This window comes from Photinus pyralis, unplaced genomic scaffold, assembly GCF_008802855.1.
Source record: "Photinus pyralis isolate 1611_PpyrPB1 unplaced genomic scaffold, Ppyr1.3 Ppyr1.4_LG10, whole genome shotgun sequence".
In the NCBI taxonomy this organism is placed as follows: Eukaryota; Metazoa; Arthropoda; class Insecta; order Coleoptera; family Lampyridae; genus Photinus; species Photinus pyralis.
In genome coordinates, this window is record NW_022170250.1 from 11,109,268 (window position 1) to 11,130,214 (window position 20,947).

The 20,947-nt window shown below is 35.5% G+C and overlaps 3 protein-coding genes and 1 long non-coding RNA gene across 6 annotated transcripts; 2 read left to right on the forward strand and 2 right to left on the reverse strand.

The window, feature by feature from the left end:
• Positions 1–4,876: 4,876 nt before the first annotated feature.
• On the forward strand, positions 4,877–5,518 carry LOC116161573 (peritrophin-1-like; the record flags this gene model as incomplete). The annotated part of the gene is made up of 1 exon (XM_031474961.1): positions 4,877–5,518. A coding segment is annotated over one exon (588 nt), but the record flags the coding sequence as incomplete, so codon positions are not given.
• A 4,718-nt stretch (positions 5,519–10,236) lies between these two features.
• Positions 10,237–15,280, forward strand: LOC116161251 (uridine-cytidine kinase). Of its 2 annotated transcripts, none has more exons than XM_031474534.1 (6): positions 10,237–11,276; positions 11,324–11,580; positions 11,631–11,776; positions 11,833–11,930; positions 11,979–12,027; positions 14,749–15,280. In XM_031474534.1, exons 1-6 carry the CDS (start codon positions 11,184–11,186, stop codon positions 14,883–14,885), a joined length of 780 nt encoding a protein of 259 aa, XP_031330394.1. In that variant the 5' UTR covers positions 10,237–11,183; the 3' UTR covers positions 14,886–15,280. The 2 variants fall into 2 exon arrangements, with proteins under 2 accessions (XP_031330394.1, XP_031330395.1); XM_031474535.1 differs by lacking the exon at positions 14,749–15,280 and adding an exon at positions 13,522–14,729.
• LOC116161252 lies at positions 12,938–15,433 on the reverse strand. Of its 2 annotated transcripts, none has more exons than XR_004143383.1 (2): positions 15,282–15,433; positions 12,938–15,225 (listed from the first exon to the last, which is right to left on the reverse strand). It is a non-coding gene; the product is annotated as an uncharacterized LOC116161252 (long non-coding RNA). The 2 variants fall into 2 exon arrangements; XR_004143382.1 differs by having other exon boundaries at positions 12,938–15,230.
• A 3,471-nt stretch (positions 15,434–18,904) lies between these two features.
• LOC116161648 (iron-sulfur protein NUBPL) lies at positions 18,905–20,134 on the reverse strand. Its single transcript, XM_031475072.1, has 5 exons — positions 20,007–20,134; positions 19,802–19,958; positions 19,581–19,746; positions 19,340–19,524; positions 18,905–19,288 (listed from the first exon to the last, which is right to left on the reverse strand). The coding sequence occupies exons 1-5, from the start codon at positions 20,067–20,069 to the stop codon at positions 18,933–18,935; spliced, it is 927 nt and encodes a 308-aa protein (XP_031330932.1). The 5' UTR covers positions 20,070–20,134; the 3' UTR covers positions 18,905–18,932.
• Between the last annotated feature and the right edge of the window lie 813 nt (positions 20,135–20,947).

Below are 20,947 nucleotides of genomic sequence, written 5' to 3' on the forward strand. Positions count from 1 at the left end.
TCTAAATAAGAAAGTTGGAACTGCGCATGCGCAAACCTACATTTTAAAACTAATGTTAGATTTTCCCTTGTTCCAAGCGCCTAAGTATCAAATTTCACTTAAATGGTGCCATAGATAAACAAGTTGGCACTGCGCATGCGCAAAAGAAAATTTTGAGACTGGCGCTCGATGATCCTTTATTCCAAGTGCCTATGTATCACATTTCATTTAAATTCTTCCATAGATAAAAAAGTTGGCACTGCGCATGCGCAAAGCCAAATTTTGAAACTGGCGTTTGATTTTCCTTTATCCCAAGTGCCTATGTATCAAATTTCGTTTAAATTCTTTCATAAATAAAAAAGTTGGCACTGCGCATGCGCAAAACCAAATTTTGAAATTGGCGTTTGATTTTCCTTTATTACAAGTGCCTATGTATCAAATTTCATTCAAATACTTTTATAAGTAAAAATTCGGTTTATAAATGGTCGAGATGCGAAAAGGGCACTGTGAATTTTGAATCGATTCGATTCAACTTTTGGCATTGCGTATTATATGGCTAAAGCTATGCCATATTGAATTTCATGCAATTCAGTTCATAACTAACGGAGATGTAAAAGCGATCGAACATTTCTAAACAAAGTTATCGTTCACACGGACAGATAGATGGACAGACAAACAAAGGAACAGACGGAGAGACCAACCGGCAGGCGACAGATAGCAATGCAAAATTATAAACGATCTCTAGGATCGTTAATAAACGGCAAAAGTGTAAAATTATGGAAAATGTAAAAAACGGTTTTTTGTTTTTTTTACAATAACTTTTTTTTGTAAGCGGTACAGAAAAAATTCCTTCCTTGGTACAAGACTCGACACCATAACGAACCAAATAGCGAAAAAAGTTGAACAATAGCTCTTAAGATAAAGAACTAGTAGCGTCGCAAAACGAGCGGACGGACGGACGGGCGGACGGACGGACAAAGTGGCCACAATAGCGCATTTTTTTTATTTTTGTGGAAATGCGCTAAAAAAGAAAGAGACAGGTAGCAGTCGTGCAGACCGTTCGCGCCAAATTTACGATCGGGAAATAAAGCGATCTTAGCGTAAAAGTATACGTGAAAATGTAGTAGTCGAGCATTACTCGCTTTTAGAGTACAGGACTTTCGTTGAGGGTTTTCAATACGGAAGAACTTAAGAAGCTTAAGAGTGAACGGTTTGTGTTGAAAACGTTTTAATAAAGTTAATCGCTAGCGTGCAGTTCCAACGTCAAGGAAGTTAGGGCCGTTCCTGTATTAAGGAAAGACTAGAATTTCAAGAGAGTCGGTATAAATTTTGTGTGAGCTAGACGGAGGACGAGATCCATAAAGAAATTAATTTCATTGCCATAGGCGAATTGTTTAAATCTTATTGGGAAATACGTGACATTCTACTTGTGTCGGTGCCTTTTCGGGAGGGCGACATAAGAGTGGTTTTCTCCCGCAGACTTGAGCGACGGCAAGTTAATTTAGTTTTACAATTGCGATTCTCAGTCAAGATACACTTGGCATCAAGAAACCTGTAGCCGTATAATCCCGTAAGGAAATCTCTTCAATCTCGACCGAACATTGGGCAAATATATTTCCATATTTCGGACCATGGTCAATTGCCCTACCAACTTTATATACTACGTATACGAACTTCGACCCCGGGAAATCCTAAATCAAAACCAATTGTATGGAGATCGATGCAACTTTAGGGGAAGACTAATTAGAGTGTTGTACAAATTTGGTACCCTATTGTTTTTCAATCTCTTTGAATTAGATGTTTTAAGGGTACCACAATAGGGTGCATGACAGTGGAAAAAGAATAAACAAATTTCTGTTTCATAAAATAGAGTAAGGTGCCAGGGTATCGCAAAATAACTTTATTTGGTAATGTACACAAGAAATTATTATATTTTAGTAAAAATAAAATTAAAAAATAACGACATTTGTCATGTGATATCAAACGCCAATCAGAGCGCGTGACGTCATTATCCTAATTGGCGGTTCAAGCAGCGATCTTCTGTGCGTTTATAGCGTTTGTCTACGTCTTTTAATTTAGCGCTTGTTCAATTTTATAGTGATTATATTATCCTAAAGTTTAGTTTTTTAAACCAGATAAGAATGGAAAGTAGGTATACGAGAGCTGATAGCAGCAAATCTGCCAAAATTGATGTAATGATGTTGGAAATATTTCTCGCACCCAACAAAGATTTTCCTCATTAGAATTTAGAAATAGTAAAACTGCCATATAAGTTTTGTAGGTTTTTAAGTTAAACTTAGATTTTTTGCAAGAAATGTAGTTACTTAAGATTTCAATTGCTGGTCCAGTAGAACCATGAAAAATTTCCAAGGAAAATAATACGCACAAATTATTCTCTTGGCTCTACCATTAAGCTACTTTTACAACCCCTCAGAGTCCAAACCCTATTAAATGGACTGGAGTGGTCAGTCCCTAACGCTTTCCACAACCCGGAGTACTAGTGTCGATAAAGTCTCCTTTATCACGTGTAACAAGTCATGATCTAGTCGGATTATTCGAAACTCTACTCCTGTATCGGCAAATGGCCGAATCGGAATCGAAAGTTGTTCAAAATGCCGTCTACCGCACACCTCAGGAGTTAACGTACGTGAAAAATGAGCTACTCATGTCAATATAGTTTTCTATATTACGTTTAATGAGCAATCGTCGAGAATCCTTTTGGATTCCTCTACTCTATGAAGCATTTGAGTGATACAGCATCCTTTGAACCGGATTTACTTGAATCGGGTAGCAGGGATCAGACTTTATCCATGGAGTCATAGCAATCACCCGCCTGGGATACTTAGCTGCGCCACATGTCTATGTGTACATCATGGTAGGGCACCACTTATAGTATAGTAGTTGCAATTCATCACGAAATCTTTTAAACTATTTACGCTGGGGTTGTGTTTATAACTGTCAGGACTGTGACGTCACAGACACCGCCATGACACAAAACAGCGTTTTGGCGCTAAAATAAAAACCTACAATTCAAATTGCATAAATTTGCAATAATATGGTTTATTTTGCTGTAATATCATATTTTAAAGTTATAGTGGAGGTATACGAACAGTTATAACCGGTTTTAAAAAAATTGTCATCTACCCTATTATTTCAATGCGTTGATTTCCTACGTTGTGGGAGGTCCAATGGATTCAACTTTTCTATTTAAAGGAGTATCTAAAATTTGAATACACTGCTAGTTGAGCGACAAGGTGGGATCTAAATTGTTCAGTTGTATTGAGCTAGTCTATGCAACACATATTTCGATAAACTTTAATTTTATAATCGGTTTAAATATTGTCACCAGAGTTAGACTGGGTCACCTGGGCCACTGAGTTAAACTGGGTCACTGGGTCGCTGGATCATGTCATACTCTCTTCAGTTATATTCAGTGATCCAGTTTCACCCAGTTTCACCCAGCCACTCAATTTCACCCGGGGATCCTATTTGACCCAGTAACCTAATTTGATCGAATAACACAGTTCAGTCAGTGGCTTCGATTCAAGTGTACAGATTATGAAATAAATAAAACGGTATGCTGGTTTGTTGAAAATAATACTACCTACTACTAATACAAATGATACTTAACAATAATTTAATTACTGGGCCACCGGATTAAACTGGGTCAACGGTTTAAACTGGGTCAACGGTTTAAACTGGGTCACCGGGGTCATTTCGTTGGTGGTTCATAACCTTTTTTTTGTTCAAGATAATTGATTTCTGAAGCAATAGCTTTGTAGATTTACCAAACTTGCTTCAGAAATCAATTATCTTTAATAACAAAAGTGTTGTATATTATGAAAAAAAGAACGTGAACGATTCCAAATGGTTTTCTCATAAATTTTCTGGAAGGATCTCATCTATGTTTCTCAAAATTTTGCTGTAGGTACCATAAATTTTCAAATTGTATTGAACAACATGAAAAAAAGGGTCGGGGACGTTTCATACCCGGACAACTCATACCCGGACGACTCATACCCGGACACCACATACCCAGGACAACTCATACCCAGGACAACTCATGCCCAGGACAACTCATGCCCAGGACAACTCATACCCAGTACAATTGGTACCCAGGACTATTCATACCCCATGATAACTCATACCCAGCACTATTCTTACCGACGATAATTCTTACATAGTGTGCGCCATACCCGGGAAATTTTACACATGTGGGCATCATCTCGGGACACGTTTGTCAGCACCCGAGGGAATAGCTACCGCATTATATACTCCATAATATACCCCTTTGGATTCTCAAGGTTTATTTATATTCAACATGTGTAAGAACTGTTCAGTTTCCTCCCCTCATTATTTTATAATGAAAATTTGGATCAACAGTTAAACTGTGAAATGTAGACTAAAAGTGGTCATGTTTAAAATTTCACATGAAGTAATTCAATTTTCTTTACTTTGCTTTTGACCGGGATTTCATTATAAAATTCGGTTAGCTGGAGCAGGTACCTAATCTCAAAAGTCTAACTACCTACCTTTTAGGCGCACCCTATGTAAGAATTATCGTCGGTAAGAATAGTGCTGGGTATGAGTTATCATGGGGTATGAATAGTCCTGGGTACCAATTGTACTGGGGTATGAGTTGTCCTGGGTATGAGGTGTACTGGGTATGAGTCGTACTGGGTATGAGTTGTCCTGGGCATGAGTTGTCCTGGGTATGAGGTGTCCTGGGTATGAGTTGTCCTGGGTATGTGGTGTCCGGGTATGAGTCGTCCGGGTATGAGTTGTCCGGGTATGAAACGTCCCTACCCGGAAAAAAATGTTCTAGATCGAAAAGAGGCGAATCCTTTCGCAACCGTAAGAGAATCCATGATAATGATTGCGCTTAAAACCCACATAAATTGTGTCAACTCATGATAATGATAATTGTACTCAATTTTACAAATGCGACAACGCTAAAAAAATACTACATCAGTGTCCCCAGGGACTATTTTACAATCCGGAACAGAGTTACTGCGACTGGCCGCAAAACGTGAATTGTGTAAAGAACACAACGATGGCACAACTTTCGGTTTTGTTCAAGAGTAGAGCCGTCGATAGTCAGAGGTTTTGTCCCTTGGAGAATCCCGATAAAAATATTCTGTATCCTCATGAATCTAACTGCTCGATATTTTACAAATGTTTCAATGGACACTTAGTACCACACGCATGTCCGCCAAATTTATATTACAACCCGGATAGGGAGTATTGTGATTGGTCCAGTAATGTAAAGTGTTATGCTGAATCGCAAACCGAGGGAAATAATCTGGTGGATTGCCCTTTAGAAAATCCAGAGCAAGACATTCTATACCCTCATGAGTCTAAGTGCAACGTCTTCTACAAGTGTAGCAATGGAGAGAAGGTACCAGTTGAGTGTTTTCCCGGTTTGTATTTCAACCCAAAGAAGAATTTTTGTGATTGGCCTGAAAATGTAACCTGTGCCCAGTAAATAGAATTGATATTGAAATATTCAACCTGTAAATTATACCTAATTAAATAGACCTGAGCTGCCTCTTATTTATGCTTTGTTTAAAGCAAACCGTTCACCACTATACAAAATATATGAGCCTTCATGGATATCGAAGTACAGGACGTACGTACATACCTACTGGACCCTTAGGTCAATAATAGCGCATTCCGAGGGCTGGCAAGTTTTTGTGCGCATAGAATTACATACTTGTCAAATAAATTCATTGTACTCGACATATGTTTTGGTCAAACGGGATAAATAAGAACCTTCCAACACATACTATACAGGGCGGCCAAGTTAGACTAGACTAGATGGGCACGTCTCACTGTCGCAAATCATAATTCAATTCATTTATCTCTTTCGGCCTTCTTCTCTTCTTTCAGCGTTCACTTTTCAGTGTTCAACTACTTTTTTTAGCGATTACCAACAGTGGCCCACCAGGATGACCGAAGAAGTGCGCACAAACGAGTACATCCTAAAGTGCGTCAGAATAAATAAGTTATATTTATAGTATGAGCATGGTGTCCGGGAGGAGTGCCACGTCGAGAAGGAGTGGGAATAACCAGTGTAGTAGCCAGGATTCAGAATGAGGCAACAGCATTAGAGTAGCCACGTGGAATGTACAAGGGGCAAACGACCCAAATAAAAGGGAGCTAATCGACGACGATTTATGAAAACAGCATATATAGGTAGCCAGCAAACAGGAAACCAAACCAACAAGTGAGATGGCCGCAACAAGGAGCTAGGACTGATGGATAAGAGGAGGGAAGAAGGAGAGAACCAGCAGAGGCACAGCAATCGTAATCAGGGAACACCGAGGCATTGAGGTGGAGAATTTTGAAGAACGAAGCGAGAGATATGTATGGCCGAAATCAGGACGATCTTAGGAAGACTAACGGTCATCGGACGCCACATCCCTTCTGACAAAAGAGGAAAAGCGGAATTCAGGAAACTGAGCGAAATAATAGAATAAAAGAGCGGAAGATACCCAGCATCATACTAGCTACTTCAATGCGCAACTAAGCAGAATACAGGGAAGCGAAGAAGAGGAACAAGGGATAGGCAAAATGCTCAAGCACCAGCTTAGGAGCATGGTACATCTGCATGGACTGAGGGTGGAAAACACAATCAGCAAATCCAAAACGCTGCTGATAACATGGAGAGAGAGAACTCACAAAGAGCGACTGAGGCGTCTGCAAGAAATATATCCATTGGTGATGTCAAAACAAAAGCTATTTCGGTTTAAAAAAATGCGCTTTATCTGCACAAGAGTTGTGCACAATTTATACTTGTGTGTGTGACCTGCACTCTTTTGTCCAAGAAACACAATAGCTAGATGGTTCCAGTAGGACTCGAATTGTGCAAAATTATTTCACAAATCGAATGTTTCACGATTTTGGACTTGAATACGCACTTTTTATTAAGAGTCTTCTTTACCCAAGCGCAACTTTTTTACATTATAGTATATAGATGATTATAGTTGCAAAAGACAAGATGATATTTTTGCTTTGTCCACTCCTGTCTTGGTCCTTAGTTAGTTCCCGCCGACACTGAGTAGTGGCGCCACTTGTTACACTGAAATTGTTGATTTACCGCCCGCCAAGATACAGACTTTATTTACAAAAAATATGATTTCATTTTTTGGGGTAATGCTTAGAAGGAACTTATCTAAAAAACTGTCGGTTTACTTTTTCCATAAATCGTCTTGATCGCGAGTAAAAAAATGAAACAGATTAGCGCAATAATCGGCGCAAAACAGCAAATCTTTAAACAATCGATATTCAGTTGCTATACACTTTTTAAAAAAAATAGTCCGAACATTTTGTAGATAAAGGTCTAAATTTATAAAATAGTTCTTTAAAAAAAATTTTTTTTGAAAAACAACTAGAGTTTTTATGGCGGGCGCTCTTATGGAAATTTACATTGGGTGCAGTGGGTACAGAAGACTCTTAAGTAGTGCAAATTATATAGGTAGGTACCTATTCAAAATAGTGTCAGTTTATCGAGTTTGGTTAGTCACTCTTCTTCAATTCACAAGGGCGTATCGTGTATGAAAGTGCATCTATTTCTTTTTATAAATTATCACATTATCCTTATCTTATCATTATTAAATTGATAAACCTTTAACAAATACCTACCAAAATGTAATTACCTAGGCCGTATTTACTTAGAAAATTGCAAAAAGCGATTAGTACTCAGTCATATTCCACCCCTAAAATCAATCGGATTTGATTTTATTTGTTTAGCTAAATCTGTGGTAATCTCTATTCGATAATACACGATATGTGCGTAAAACATTGATTTATCTCCAACAGTAGAATATTTGTTGCTTTGTGATATGGGTTCATGTGTAATATTAGCCTTCTACGTTTTATTAATGATAATTGGAACAATACGAGGTAAGTACTAGAAGACAAAGGTCGTTAATGCTTTCGCTTAACCACAAAGTATATCTGTTATGTACCTAAACGAGAATTTACCGCTTTTATTAAGCGGCGGAGTAAAGCGATGCCTACCCTTTAGGGGAGTCGATGGGGTCTGTCTGTCTGTCAGTGGACTGTGAACACGTTAACCTGAAATCGCTTGGATCGATTCGGTTCAAACTTTCCTCAGTTTGCCGATATGACACATGTAACAAGGTTATTGAAAATGGGTCCAATCCGATGACCCCGTAGGGTCGGACCGCTTTAGCGCTTTTCTAAATTCGCTTTACACGCCGTGTAAAACGAATGACATTTACGAATTCGAAACATTTTCGAACGGTCAATAATACCATTCGACCAAAGTTCATCGTTTTGATTCAAAAAACGAATGACCTTGATGAATACGTAGAGTCAAGAATAGGACCCCTGAAACCTTCATTTTCATGCCTACCTTCTGTCAGGAAATTTAAGTTTCCATGACAAAGGCAGATCACACTGCGTTTCCTGCCGCATGTCACTTTACTGGCCGCACCTGTCACTTTACCGGCCGCATCGTCACTTTACCGACGGCATCTCTGACTGCAAATAGTATATTATATACCTACCGCGGGACTGAAGTAGCATTTTTAATCCCGAAGGTAAAGTTTATGGGCCGACCGAAGGGAGGGCCATATTTTACCTGAGGGATTAAGACTACTGCTTCAGTCGCAAGGTATATACGATATTTTTCGTACTTCCGAAACTGAAACACTTAATATGTATGGAGTTAGAGAACGCGTTCTTTCAAAAAAATGACTCTTAACAAGTTACCATAGGAACGTTGCGTTGGTACGACAATCCCTATGCTATGGTAACAAAAATAATTTGGAAACTGTCATTGCTAGTGTCATAATTTTGGTCGTGGGTGACGAAAGTGTATTTAATTTTGATAAAAAGCAGCCAAAGTATGTAAAGAATTGATACTACCGAAATCTAAAAAAACTATATGAGCAGCAGTACGATGCGTTTAAAAAGTAGTGCCGCATACAAATTGTGGAACAACCTACTGAAATTGCCTTGTTAATAATTTCATCCTTCCGGGATTTTCGTCCAAATTTAATCCCGGCGGGACAAAAAGTGACACTTCAGTACTTGTCGTAATGGAGTGAAGTTGTCACTTTAGTCTCGGAAGTACGAAAACGTCTATAATTCATAACATAGAATCAAACGGTCTCTATGAAAATTGAAATTTTATATTAAAACACGATTTCGGGTAAAATTTAATACAGAACTCGTCAGTAAAATGACATTACATGACTCGGAAATTAAAGTACTCGGCCCCAAGGGGGCCTCGTACTTCAATATTTCCTCGCCAGTAATGTGTCATTTTCCTGAGTTTTATGTAAATAACTATTCTCTTCATTTTTTCCCTTACAGAAATGGTTAACAAGATCATTGGTCACGCTACAAGGTTTTAGTACGCAACTGTCACTGATTCTTATCCTCATTTTGTTCGTAACTCTTCTCATGATATGTTCAGTCTTTATCTTATCTGACCGTTTCTTTTGAATTAACTTTTACCGCATCTGTTAAAAAGTGTTGTCTTAACCGGAAAGATCCGTTTGATTCTCGTTCACAATATTTTTTCAGCGTTTCAAAATTTCTAAGTACTTCACGTTCTTTCTCGGTTGCCCTGACCCTGGAAAGGAAATTACACTAGGTACCTACACTACGAAAAATCGAAACATAGAATATGTCCAAATATTTGTTTGCACTTGTGAAAAGATACATGATAATAATATTAATATCTATTAACAAAAATCGAATTTTGAAATAAATCATTAGTCAAACAAATAGGTGTGCTTTGTTCCATTAATAAACATTGGATAGTTTAATTGATTAATTTTCCACAGGGTGGAGTATATGTCCTCCAGAAGATTTGGGTGTAACATTACGCCACGAAACGGATAGCTCCAAATTTTATGAATGCCATCGAGGGAGGAAAATAGAAAAGGATTGCCCGCCAGGAAAATACTACGATTACATAAGAAATGTATGCGGATGGGTCGACTGCAAAGAATGTCCGAATATTAGCCGCTTAGAGTTTTTTAGTCACGAAACAGACTGTAATAAATACTATATGATTATGAAAGGAAAACGGTATTTATATGAATGTCCTTATGGTCTTCAATTTAATTTGGAATCCGAGGCTTGTGATTATCCAGAGTTTGCAAACTGTGTTCAACAAAACTAATATAAATAATAGGTATAATAACTAGTAACTTATTGCTAATTTTTTTAATTTTCGCAGTTCTACTATGGAAGATAATTTTACACACTAGGAAAAATAATTATTAATTTTTTTGTTGATTGGCTAGATGCATTTTATCAAAAATGACATCTTGTAGTTGTCCCAGAGACGCCGGATTACCTAACGTGCCGGATTAAGGAACGGCCGGATTATAAAGATTGCACTGAAAAATGTCATGTTTGCCCCTGCATTACTTTCGGTGTAATTATATATTTACACCAGCAACCGGAAGTGGAAAGTATACAGATACACATGTTTGGTATCATTTTAAAGGTCTTTTCGCGACCCCCAAAATTGTACGGAGCAAAAAATTTACAAAAATTCAAGTTTCTGAGAAAAATGGCAAAATGTAAATTTTCTGGTATTCGCACCCTTATGAAAAGGGTTCCCACTAACCTCTTAAAGTGGGAACTCTTTGAAAATTGTTTGTTAGGCTTAGGATTTCGAGAAGCGTCATGCATAATTTGGTGCTTGTATCCGGCACATAAATATCTTTTCGCGACCTCGCACCTCACCTCACTGTAAGCGAAGGGTGAGTACTAAGACGGATCAATTATACACTACTATAAAACTCGTCAGTCAACTAAAGTTCCCATCAAAGAACCTACGGACCCTACGAATAGATAGCAAAAATACATAAAAGGCGTTTTAATTATGAGATATCTAGGGCCTTTACCATTACAGATTATGCCCTACCATCTAGAGGATGAATAAGGTACCAACAACATTCCAAGTTCCCAACCATCAGCAGACCAACAGAAAAGGAGGTTATGTACAAAAATTACAGAGTCAGGATACAGGCCTTGAGGCCTCCTATGTGATACTTATTATAGAGCTCCGACTGTATGAATGTTCAACTTGAGCCAAAATAAATTTTTATCAAATCAATAACCTCATTTTCCTTCCGTTGACCATTTGACAAAGTTCCTAGGAGTGAGGTTTCCTTTGTATAGGCAATCAAATTGCTATCGACTATCTGAGAAACATGAGTGAAATAATGAAAATGAATGGTAAATTAATAGGAGAAGGAAAAACGCCTTTCCTTATAGGCGTTTCAGGTGGAACAGCTAGTGGAAAGGTATAATTAGATCAATAATACTAGATGAATATTTAATTTACTTACAGAGTACAGTATGTAAAAGAATTATGGAAAAATTGGGACAAGTCAACATGGATCACACTAAACGACAAGTGGTATGCATTTCCCAAGACAGTTTTTATAGAGAATTGAACAGTAGTGAAATTGCGAAAGCCGAAAAGGGACAGTTCAATTTCGACCATCCGACTGCATTTAATGATAAGCTTATGCAGAAAACGTTACTAGAAATTCTAGCAGGCCGTAAATGTGAATTACCCACTTACGATTATCATAATCATGCTTTGTGTGTTTCTTTGTTATTCAATTGTTCCATTTTTATCGTAACTTCCACAGGCGTCCTGATGATACTGTTACAATTTATCCTGCCGATGTTGTATTGTTTGAGGGAATTCTAGTTTTTTACTTTCCTGAGATTCTGAACTTGTTTCACATGAAACTGTTTGTAGATACAGACTCCGACACCAGATTGGCACGAAGAGGTTTATTAGCCTTACTTACCTTTTATCCCACTTGTAGTAATTTGACTTTTCCCCAGTTACTCGTGACATTAATGAGAGGGGACGGGATCTCGACCAAGTGTTGAATCAGTATATAAACTTCGTTAAACCCGCCTTTGAAGAATTTTGTTCTCCCGTAAGTTATTTCTTAACTGTGCCTCAAGATCTTACACATTTGTTTCAGACTAAGAAGTTTGCAGATGTAATAATCCCAAGAGGGGCAGATAATACAGGTAAATTTTGAATATGTGTGTTCGCCATTTATACACTAACACAGACTTGTATGAAGGTAATTGAATATTTTGTATACAAGGCAATTTATTGTTCTATCTGTACAGGATAATTCAAAATGGTTTACTATATAATATAAATCACAACAGTAATTTCAGAGATCTTGCTACTCAAACATCTACCATCAGAAATTGAGAACTTGAACCTCTACCATACCAATAATTTTCTGTTGGGCAATAGTGAAGTGATATTGACCATATCTGACACTATATACAGAGTATGCATAAAACATTAGGTATATAGGATTAATGAAATAAAAAAAAGCAGTTTAAGCACTATGGTTAAGTGAATATGATAAATTGGAACAAAATTCCTAAATTTAAAGCCAAATATGATTAAACCACATTTTTAGTTTCCATAACAATTGAATAAACACATTCTTACAGTTTTCTATTTTTTATTTCAACAACTATTGGTAAATTCTGGGTTCTGGATTACGATAGAAGGGTGAACACGCGTACTTAGGCCTCGGGCCCTTTGTACTAGAATTGGTAAAATTCCATTTATTAGAGATGAAATAAAAATGCTTGCATAGAAAGTAAACTTTGAAATGCTGGATAACGTAAATGTTACATAATCTGGGGCAAAATTTCTGTTCTGTGGCAAGACACCCGAGACGCGCTCTATCAAATTAACCCCAAAAATAAACAAGCTCCTAGTGAAAAATAAGAAACATATGAAAACCAAATGGAAAAGTTCGTAAAAATCCATATATATATTCAAATTCCTCTTAAAAAAACTGTTATGTTTTCATCTAAACCTTCAATTTTACTAGTTTTCTGAAAAAACAAAAAATTTTAAAAATACAAAATTGTGTTTTATTCAATTTTGGGAAAAGTGAAAGACTTGGTATAAAAGAGCATGCTTTTAATATAGCAACTTTCAATTTAACAAATCATCATATATAACTGAGACCAGGTTAAGTGCAACAAAATAATGTCCGTCCGAGTGTACTAAATTTGACCCATCACTTGGCAGCTATTTAAAACCAGACCCAAATTTTATTCAGCTACAGATACTTCTCTTGAAAGCTGGAATGAAATTTAATCAGACCTTTTAGTAAAAAAGGCACTTTTATGCTTTAGTCAGTAGCATGAGTCGCCTTCTACTGGGGTACTGTATAGTATTTTCAATATTATTTGTAAGATATTTAGTTATTATTTAAGATAGACGCTGAATTATTCGAACAACTGAACATTTCTGAATATTGATTTATAACTAATTAGAAAAAATACATATTCAGCAAACATCTACTACTATTAGAAGTCACCTTAATTATTATTCATGTGCAAATAATAGCACACTGCTACAGTTTTATTTAATAAATTTTTCATTTATTATTTCATTTTCATCATAGAATAAGGTACAAGAAGATAATTTAGATGTGATAAAGCAATATCAATCGCTATTGGCTGCTACATTTGTATTTGTTACAGTGGCTATTGACCTTATAGTCCACCACATCTGGGATATTTTACATGGAAATCCATATCCCCATGAGAAAAAAATGGGACCTGCACCATTATTGAAGAATGGCATACTTAATGGTTCATTATAACATTAAACAATATTGCACATTGCAAAGTATTAACTGGGCATTTAATAATACAGCACAAAATAATTGTTGATAGCTCGACAAAAGCTCTGAAACTACACTTCTAATAGCCTGTAGTTTTGCAGATATACCTTTATTTGTTCCTTAAGTTAACACAATTGTTTACTGCATTTTTTAAGTCAAATCGAACAAATATTTGTTTATATATTGTTCGTTTTCAATACTTTAATTTATAATTTAAACAAGGAAAATGATACTAGCTACCTACTGATAAAGATTGTCAAATACTGAAGTAGACAAATTCGTCTTATTAATATATTGTCAAATTAGATAGCTAAATGTTGTGTATTACTCCTTTTGTATATTTCGTTGAAACCATTTTACATTGATGTTAGAAAGTAATCATTTACATGCCGCAATTGTTTATACGGTGCATGCATCATTTGCATCTTCTATTTTATAGCGTTATGAATAATTTGTAAAGGCAATGCCAGTCTGGTTGTCTAGAATTAACAAAAATTTCCATATCTTAGTTATGTTACAGAGTAGATTCTTTAAGATATGAAATGTGTGTATATGAATAAATTTCATCCAGTGATTTTGTAAAAGTTCCACTTATTCGACTGGAACCTCGTAAATTACATTTAGCGTTAGGTTGCACTGAATCTCAAAGAGATAAAATTAGCTCGTTTATCTGCCAAATCACATACTCTGTGTATGTAACCCTTCATTTTTCTTTTTCAATCAGCTATTAAAACGAGTTAATTTTATTTTTGTGTACTGTACCTCCATTCACATAACTACAAGATACAAATATGTGTTATGTCGAACATATTTTCAGTTGAACTTATTGGGAACAGAAATGTGATACTTTGTTCTAAGAATAAACATTTCCCTACATCTACAATGAATTTAATACATATTGCTGTGATTTGCATCAAAATTTATTAGCACAAATGTTATCGTTTACAGCATACTGCTGATGAGATACTGTTCTACTATACTTAGCTTACGTAAACTTTTTTACTAACGTCTTCTTACAAGTTTGTCAATACTAACAGTAAAATAAATTATTTCCAGAAAACTTAACTGTGTTCTTTTTTTACAGTGGCCATTGATTTGATTGTACAACATATCCGTGAATTTTTAAACAACTGTCACAAATCCGATTCTGAAAAAAAATCTCCTCACATTACCATTACCAGAACAAATTCGAATGAGACCCACTTCAAACGACAACATTAATGTTTTAAGTATGAAGATGTTTTGAATCAATTTAGAATAGATATAGAATTCTAAAAGCACATGGTTTTAGTTTATAAGACACTTAGAATTATAACTTTGCTCAATTATTTATTTTATCTATTACAAATGCTTATTTATACTAATGTTATATTTGTTTAATAATTGTCATTGTGTGATATTTTAACCAAATAGTTTTTATAACAAACGAATTGTTGCTGTATTGTTGAGGTAGAATATTTTTTTATTTTTTCCATTTGAAGACCCACACGCTGTAGTACAACATATGACTTCAATATCTACTTGTTCGGAGAAGCAACTGCTAGTTATGTATCATTGTTTTCTAAACTTGTTGATTATGTATAATTAACAAAAAAAATAGTTTTGTAATATATTTACCTTGTAGTTTCATTTTTCATTCAAATAGCGCATCTAAATAATCGTCTTCACCACGGTATAAAATGAAAAACAGGTTTATTTTAAATAAAAAACTTACAAGAGAATGTGAAAATATTACTTGAATGAAAATAAATCAAATATTTCCTTATATTAATGCGACATGCTTATTGATAATATAACTCCAAATTCATTCCATCGTGAATTTCATCTAAAAAGTACATTAAGGAAGATATACAATTCAAATTTTTCTTTGTCCTAAAATATATTTTGATACCTAATCATTATGCTCCAAAATAAAATTAAAATAAATAAATTATAAAGTTTGCTTTTCTATCTATTTTTTGGAGTTACCCTTTAGAGATATCTAGTTTTGGAGTATTTAAAAATACTGTCAGAAATAAAGTGATAAACAACAATTGAATATTTTCTAGAAGACTCATAGAGGTTAAATGGGTTTAAGCTGGGAAAAATTACCTCAAGCAAAAATGCTATAGGCTGGTAGAGGTAGCAAAAGTAATTTTCTTGTAGCATTTGTATCATTTGATATTTATTAAATGTATAAATTACTCATTTCCATGCCTTTGTATGTTGCTTTTCCCGACCGCAGCTTAATCCCTGGTTAAGATGCATTTCGTTATATACCTATGATGTATATGGTATATTTATTAAAGTATGAGCAAATGTTCTTTGGTATAAGATACACAATTCTACTTAAACGCCTTTGAAATCCTACGAAGCCTATTTTAACTGTCACGTTCCGAATCTAGATAAGTTCTGGGTTTCACATGCTGCTTGTAGTACCTAATTGCAAAACATGTTTGAAAGATAAACGGTTTTTTGTAAAAAAAAAATAAATTATTATTATTTATTATATGGGGGCATACCCAGAAAGGAGATCGTTGTCACAAAAATATTATGAACTGTGAACAACATTATCAGGGTAAATACAGGAAAATTGGGATGGGGACTACATTTGGGGTTTAGTGAGAGAAAGTACTTATGAACACGATAAAAAGAGTAATAGGATTCATTATTATACTATTTTTTAATATTTTGTAATTTGACATAGTAAAAGTTAATAAAAGCCACATATAATTACATTTGTTTCGATTTATCAATAAATAAAAATTTCAATTATGGATTTCCTAAAATACTGGTCAACGGCTCTCCTAGATAAAAAAGCAAACTTTTTCAGGCATTTATTTTTTTCCTCTCATTAATAAAATTATCAAAATTTCATATCCTCTTATCAAAGTCAAAAATCATGTTGGCTTGTGCTATCAATATGTATGGAAAATTAAAACTATTTTCGCATGAACATAGGCATTTGCTCAACTTTATAAAACCTTGGAGAATTTTTATTTAAAATTTACCAGTATTAAGATACAACGAAATTACCTAGATAACTTCTGTAGACTTTAATGATTAGTGATATAATGTTCCCGATGTATTTCGATAGGACTTGCATGAATGTACCCAGTAAACAAACAAGTTTTTACCTCGGTTTTTACCCCATCACATTCAATGCTTTTAAGGTGAGGTTCCTACCTCCGCATGCAATTGTGCACATTCTTTACACGCACATCACACACTTATTGTGGCATTTTTAGATGCGCATGCAAATTACCCCATTTACGTGCACCAGAGTTGTTTCTAAGGCTATGATACTTTAGCGACATTGAAATTGTGCTGAAGTTCTGTTGACAATAAGTACAATAAAGGATACAATCTTGTAGTTGAATGTGATCCTTGAAAGTGGTGTACCATTTCTTTAAAACAATTTTGTCCCATCGTGTACCGGTTTGTGCTGCTATTAGTTTTTTCAAATCGGCAATGGTATCATCTGGATTACACTTAACGCGAACTTTCTTTCCCAAACGGTCATTGCAAGTTATTTCAATCATACTGTAATTCTGCAACAAAACATTAATTAACAGAGGTTAAAGTACACATTGAGAATTAATGTTTAAAATTACATAATAAATAAACTTGCATAAGTAATTCTAGTAACGTAAATGCAAATCTTGGAATATTATGAGGCAATTCGATAATTTTAATATTTTGTAACCTGCAGATGTACTGATAAATCAACTAATCAGCTGCAGTTCGAATGTTTCGATGTCTGAAATGGTAGTTCTAATCTTATTGTACCATGGTTCTAATATTGACATGCCACCATGTTGCCAAATTGTAAAGTTCTAGGCGCTTTCTTTCGGTGATCCAAACGCGTTTGGATTGTTAAATCACATTTTTTCGAAGTGTGATCTTATGATCATAATTGGTAAAATCGTGATCAAACTGAACATAAAAGTTTTATGATTTGTTTACTGATCACGAATTCCTAACCTGTAAACGCAAGGCAGCTCTTGTGTCTTAAAATATACGAGAAGAGGATCCTCTGTTTTGATGCTCTCTGTATGAGTGATAATACCCGAATAAGGAGGTATCTCCGACATACGTTAGTTTCTCTCTCGTGCGGACTGCAGCTCTCTATAGTGAGCCCATCTCAGGGAAAAAGTGTTTGGAAATGTTTTTACAAAATCCTGTTAAAACTGCAAGTTTCTATATTCGTCTATCTATTATAGTTCCTTAGACAAAAGTTAGAAGAAACGCACATTTTGATACTTTTGGGAGTCTAGCTACCAAGCGATTCATTTTGAAAAAAAATTTGGCCCCCTGTACGGTCTCCATGACTTTTTTGAGTTTGAGAAACTACCGATAGTATAAGTATTTGCCCGTGATTTTAGAATGTTTTGAGGAAAATTTTTTATGTCCTTTTGGTGACCCCATATCTCTAGGTCTAGAGGATTTGGATTTTACTATTCATATTTCGACAATTATAACTACTAAGTTACCTTAATATCTAAAAAAAAATATTTTTCATTTTTCGAAGATGCCGACAATGAAAACAGCAGTGTTGTACTTAGGTATTTTTATAGGTACTATGCGAGGGAGTTGTGCTCTCAAGAATCAGTGATGCTTTATGGGCCTTTCCTGCATGCGCTTTTGTTCTGGGCCACCTACACAAATGATTTTATATTTTACTTTTAATAAAACAATTGCATAGCAATGGATGCTCATCTCAATATATTACAGGCCCTTAGAGGCAAACCTTAGACCATATAGTACCGGGACTGCTAATTGTAACTAAAATATGGTCAAGGACATTGCCTGGGTATGTGAGTTTCAGGGTAAACGAATCTGTCCGAAGTTGTCCGATTAGACACGATTTGAGACTGTCAACCTATAAATTAACAAACGTCAATTAATTAATCGCCTAGATATGGCAAAAAAAGCAAAGCTGTTCTTATTTGTGGATGTATAGAAGATAATAAAGAGTATTTAAAGCTTCCCGTACTACGGGGTTACTATAAAAGCTACTCTTCACGCGATCCGAGTGGTGTTCATACGACTTGTTTACCCTGAGATTCACATACTCACGACTACAGTGCTCTCTATCCGTGACCACTCATTTTGTATTGAAAGCATAGGGCTAATAGCAGTCCATGTACTATATGGTCTAAGAGGCAAACACATATTGTACTGGACAGTCTATACTATAGACTCTATAGTGTTACCATACCACATAGACAGACAGACGTAGTAATAAACATAACAACCAATAACAGAGACATAGGTACATGTTTAGTATTATAATTCATTCGCAGTTATATTTACAAACTTAATTAAACTATTGCCAACATTTTTGTACGCCTCGGCTTCTGTACTAAGTGGATCTGAAATAACTATGGGAACTCCCTTATCCATACTGTCAGTTATCTTTTGCTTTAAAGGTATATGTGCCATAATGCTAATACCAAATTCCTCCGCAATTGACTGAGTAGCACTGCCAAAAATATGAACCTTGTTAGAACAAGCGGGACATTTAATGTAACTCATGTTTTCTATAATACCAACTATTGGCACTTTAAGCTTTTGAAACATCACAGCACCACGTCTCGTTACATTTAATGCTGCGATTTGTGGAGTTGTCACTAGAACCACACCTGTAAAATGGACGGCAATTACATTAAATCATTTGTAACAGACTGACATACCTGAAATTGGAATGTTTTGAACAAGAGACAAATGTGTATCACCAGTCCCTGGAGGTGTATCAATAATCAAATAATCAACAGAGCCCCAATGCACCTGCCTTAATAATTTATCTAGTGCTTGCATTACCATTAAACCTCTCCAAATAACAGCAGATGATTCGGTTATTAAAAATCCCATCGACATACTGCAATCTACTTATTTGATCTACAGCGTGTTTATTACCACATGAATGGGACTCACCACTTAACACCATAATTTATAAGGGGTTCCATCAAATTGTCCTGATTCAGAATTGGCGATTCGTTTAAATTCATCATCAATGGAATAGTAGGTCCAAACACGTCCGCATCCAAAAGTCCTACATTTTTATTAGGTTGCAAGACTTTCAGGGCAGTTGCAATATTGACTTGAAATAAAAAGTATCATCGATTACTCGATTAAGCTCTGTTGAATGTGCCCACCTGCTGTTGTACTTTTACCAACACCCCCTTTACCCGATGCGATTAAAAAAATGTGCTTCACACCAGTAATCGGTTTAACTTTGGGTAACCCTTTTGACATTACTTTTTGCCTGTGTTTCTCCAATTCTTCTGCAGAATTAGCATAATGTCTCCATGCCTATTTTGGTAAGAATGTTATTCCTTGGTAAGGTAGTAATAATACAACCTGAAAATTCTGTGGAAATTTTGAATTCTGTTTAAAACAGCATTTTCTAGTAAGAACAAACATTGCAAAATAAAAATATTTGTAGCATTAGACTACAAAATGAGGTTAAGTAAAACTTGACAACAGAGTCACGCTATATGCAACTAAACATATACAGGATGATGCAAAAGAAACAGTAGTATTGTAATTGAAGTATTTTTAGTTTTTTTAATCGGGACCAAACCAAAGTCATTTAAACTTGAAAAAAGAGATAACGGGAAGCGAAACAGATCTGCGGCCTGCGCACCCTCTCCGGGTATTCAGTTTCTCTAGTAGTTCTGGTGTCAGAATTCAACTTTTGCGGGCCTATATACCCGATGGAGAGCTCGGCAAACTAATCTTCTTTGATCCTTATCACAGAAAATACATTTTTACAAAACACAGAAAGTGTATTAAACTCAATCGCAGATCATGAATCATAAAAAAGCGACTCCGTTGATGAATAGAAGAAATACTACTAGAATAAATTTAAAACAAGTTGTAAATCAGCATATGCATGATGAAAGCGCATTTGTGATAATACAGATCAATATTTCATTAGCAAATTATCGATCTCACGGGTAATGTAACTCACAATAGACTAGAACCTGCACATCTACACTATAACAGAAAGCTTTTAGTAAAAATTTAAAGTCTCTAGCAATTGTATTGCTGAGATCTCATCCGGGCAGCCAGCCAGCCATAACGATATAATAGCGTATTTTTTCGAAAAATGCACACAATTCTTAGGGCGTAAAAGGAAGCGGTATAAAGCTTTTGGACAGAATCGTGCATGCGCAAGTGTGCGAAACTCATATTTCCGGCTAAACGTCTGAACCGGAGCCATTGGAGCCAAATTTGGTACACATATTCTTAGATATGAAAGGAAGAGCTGAAAAGCTTTTGGGCAGAACACGCATGCG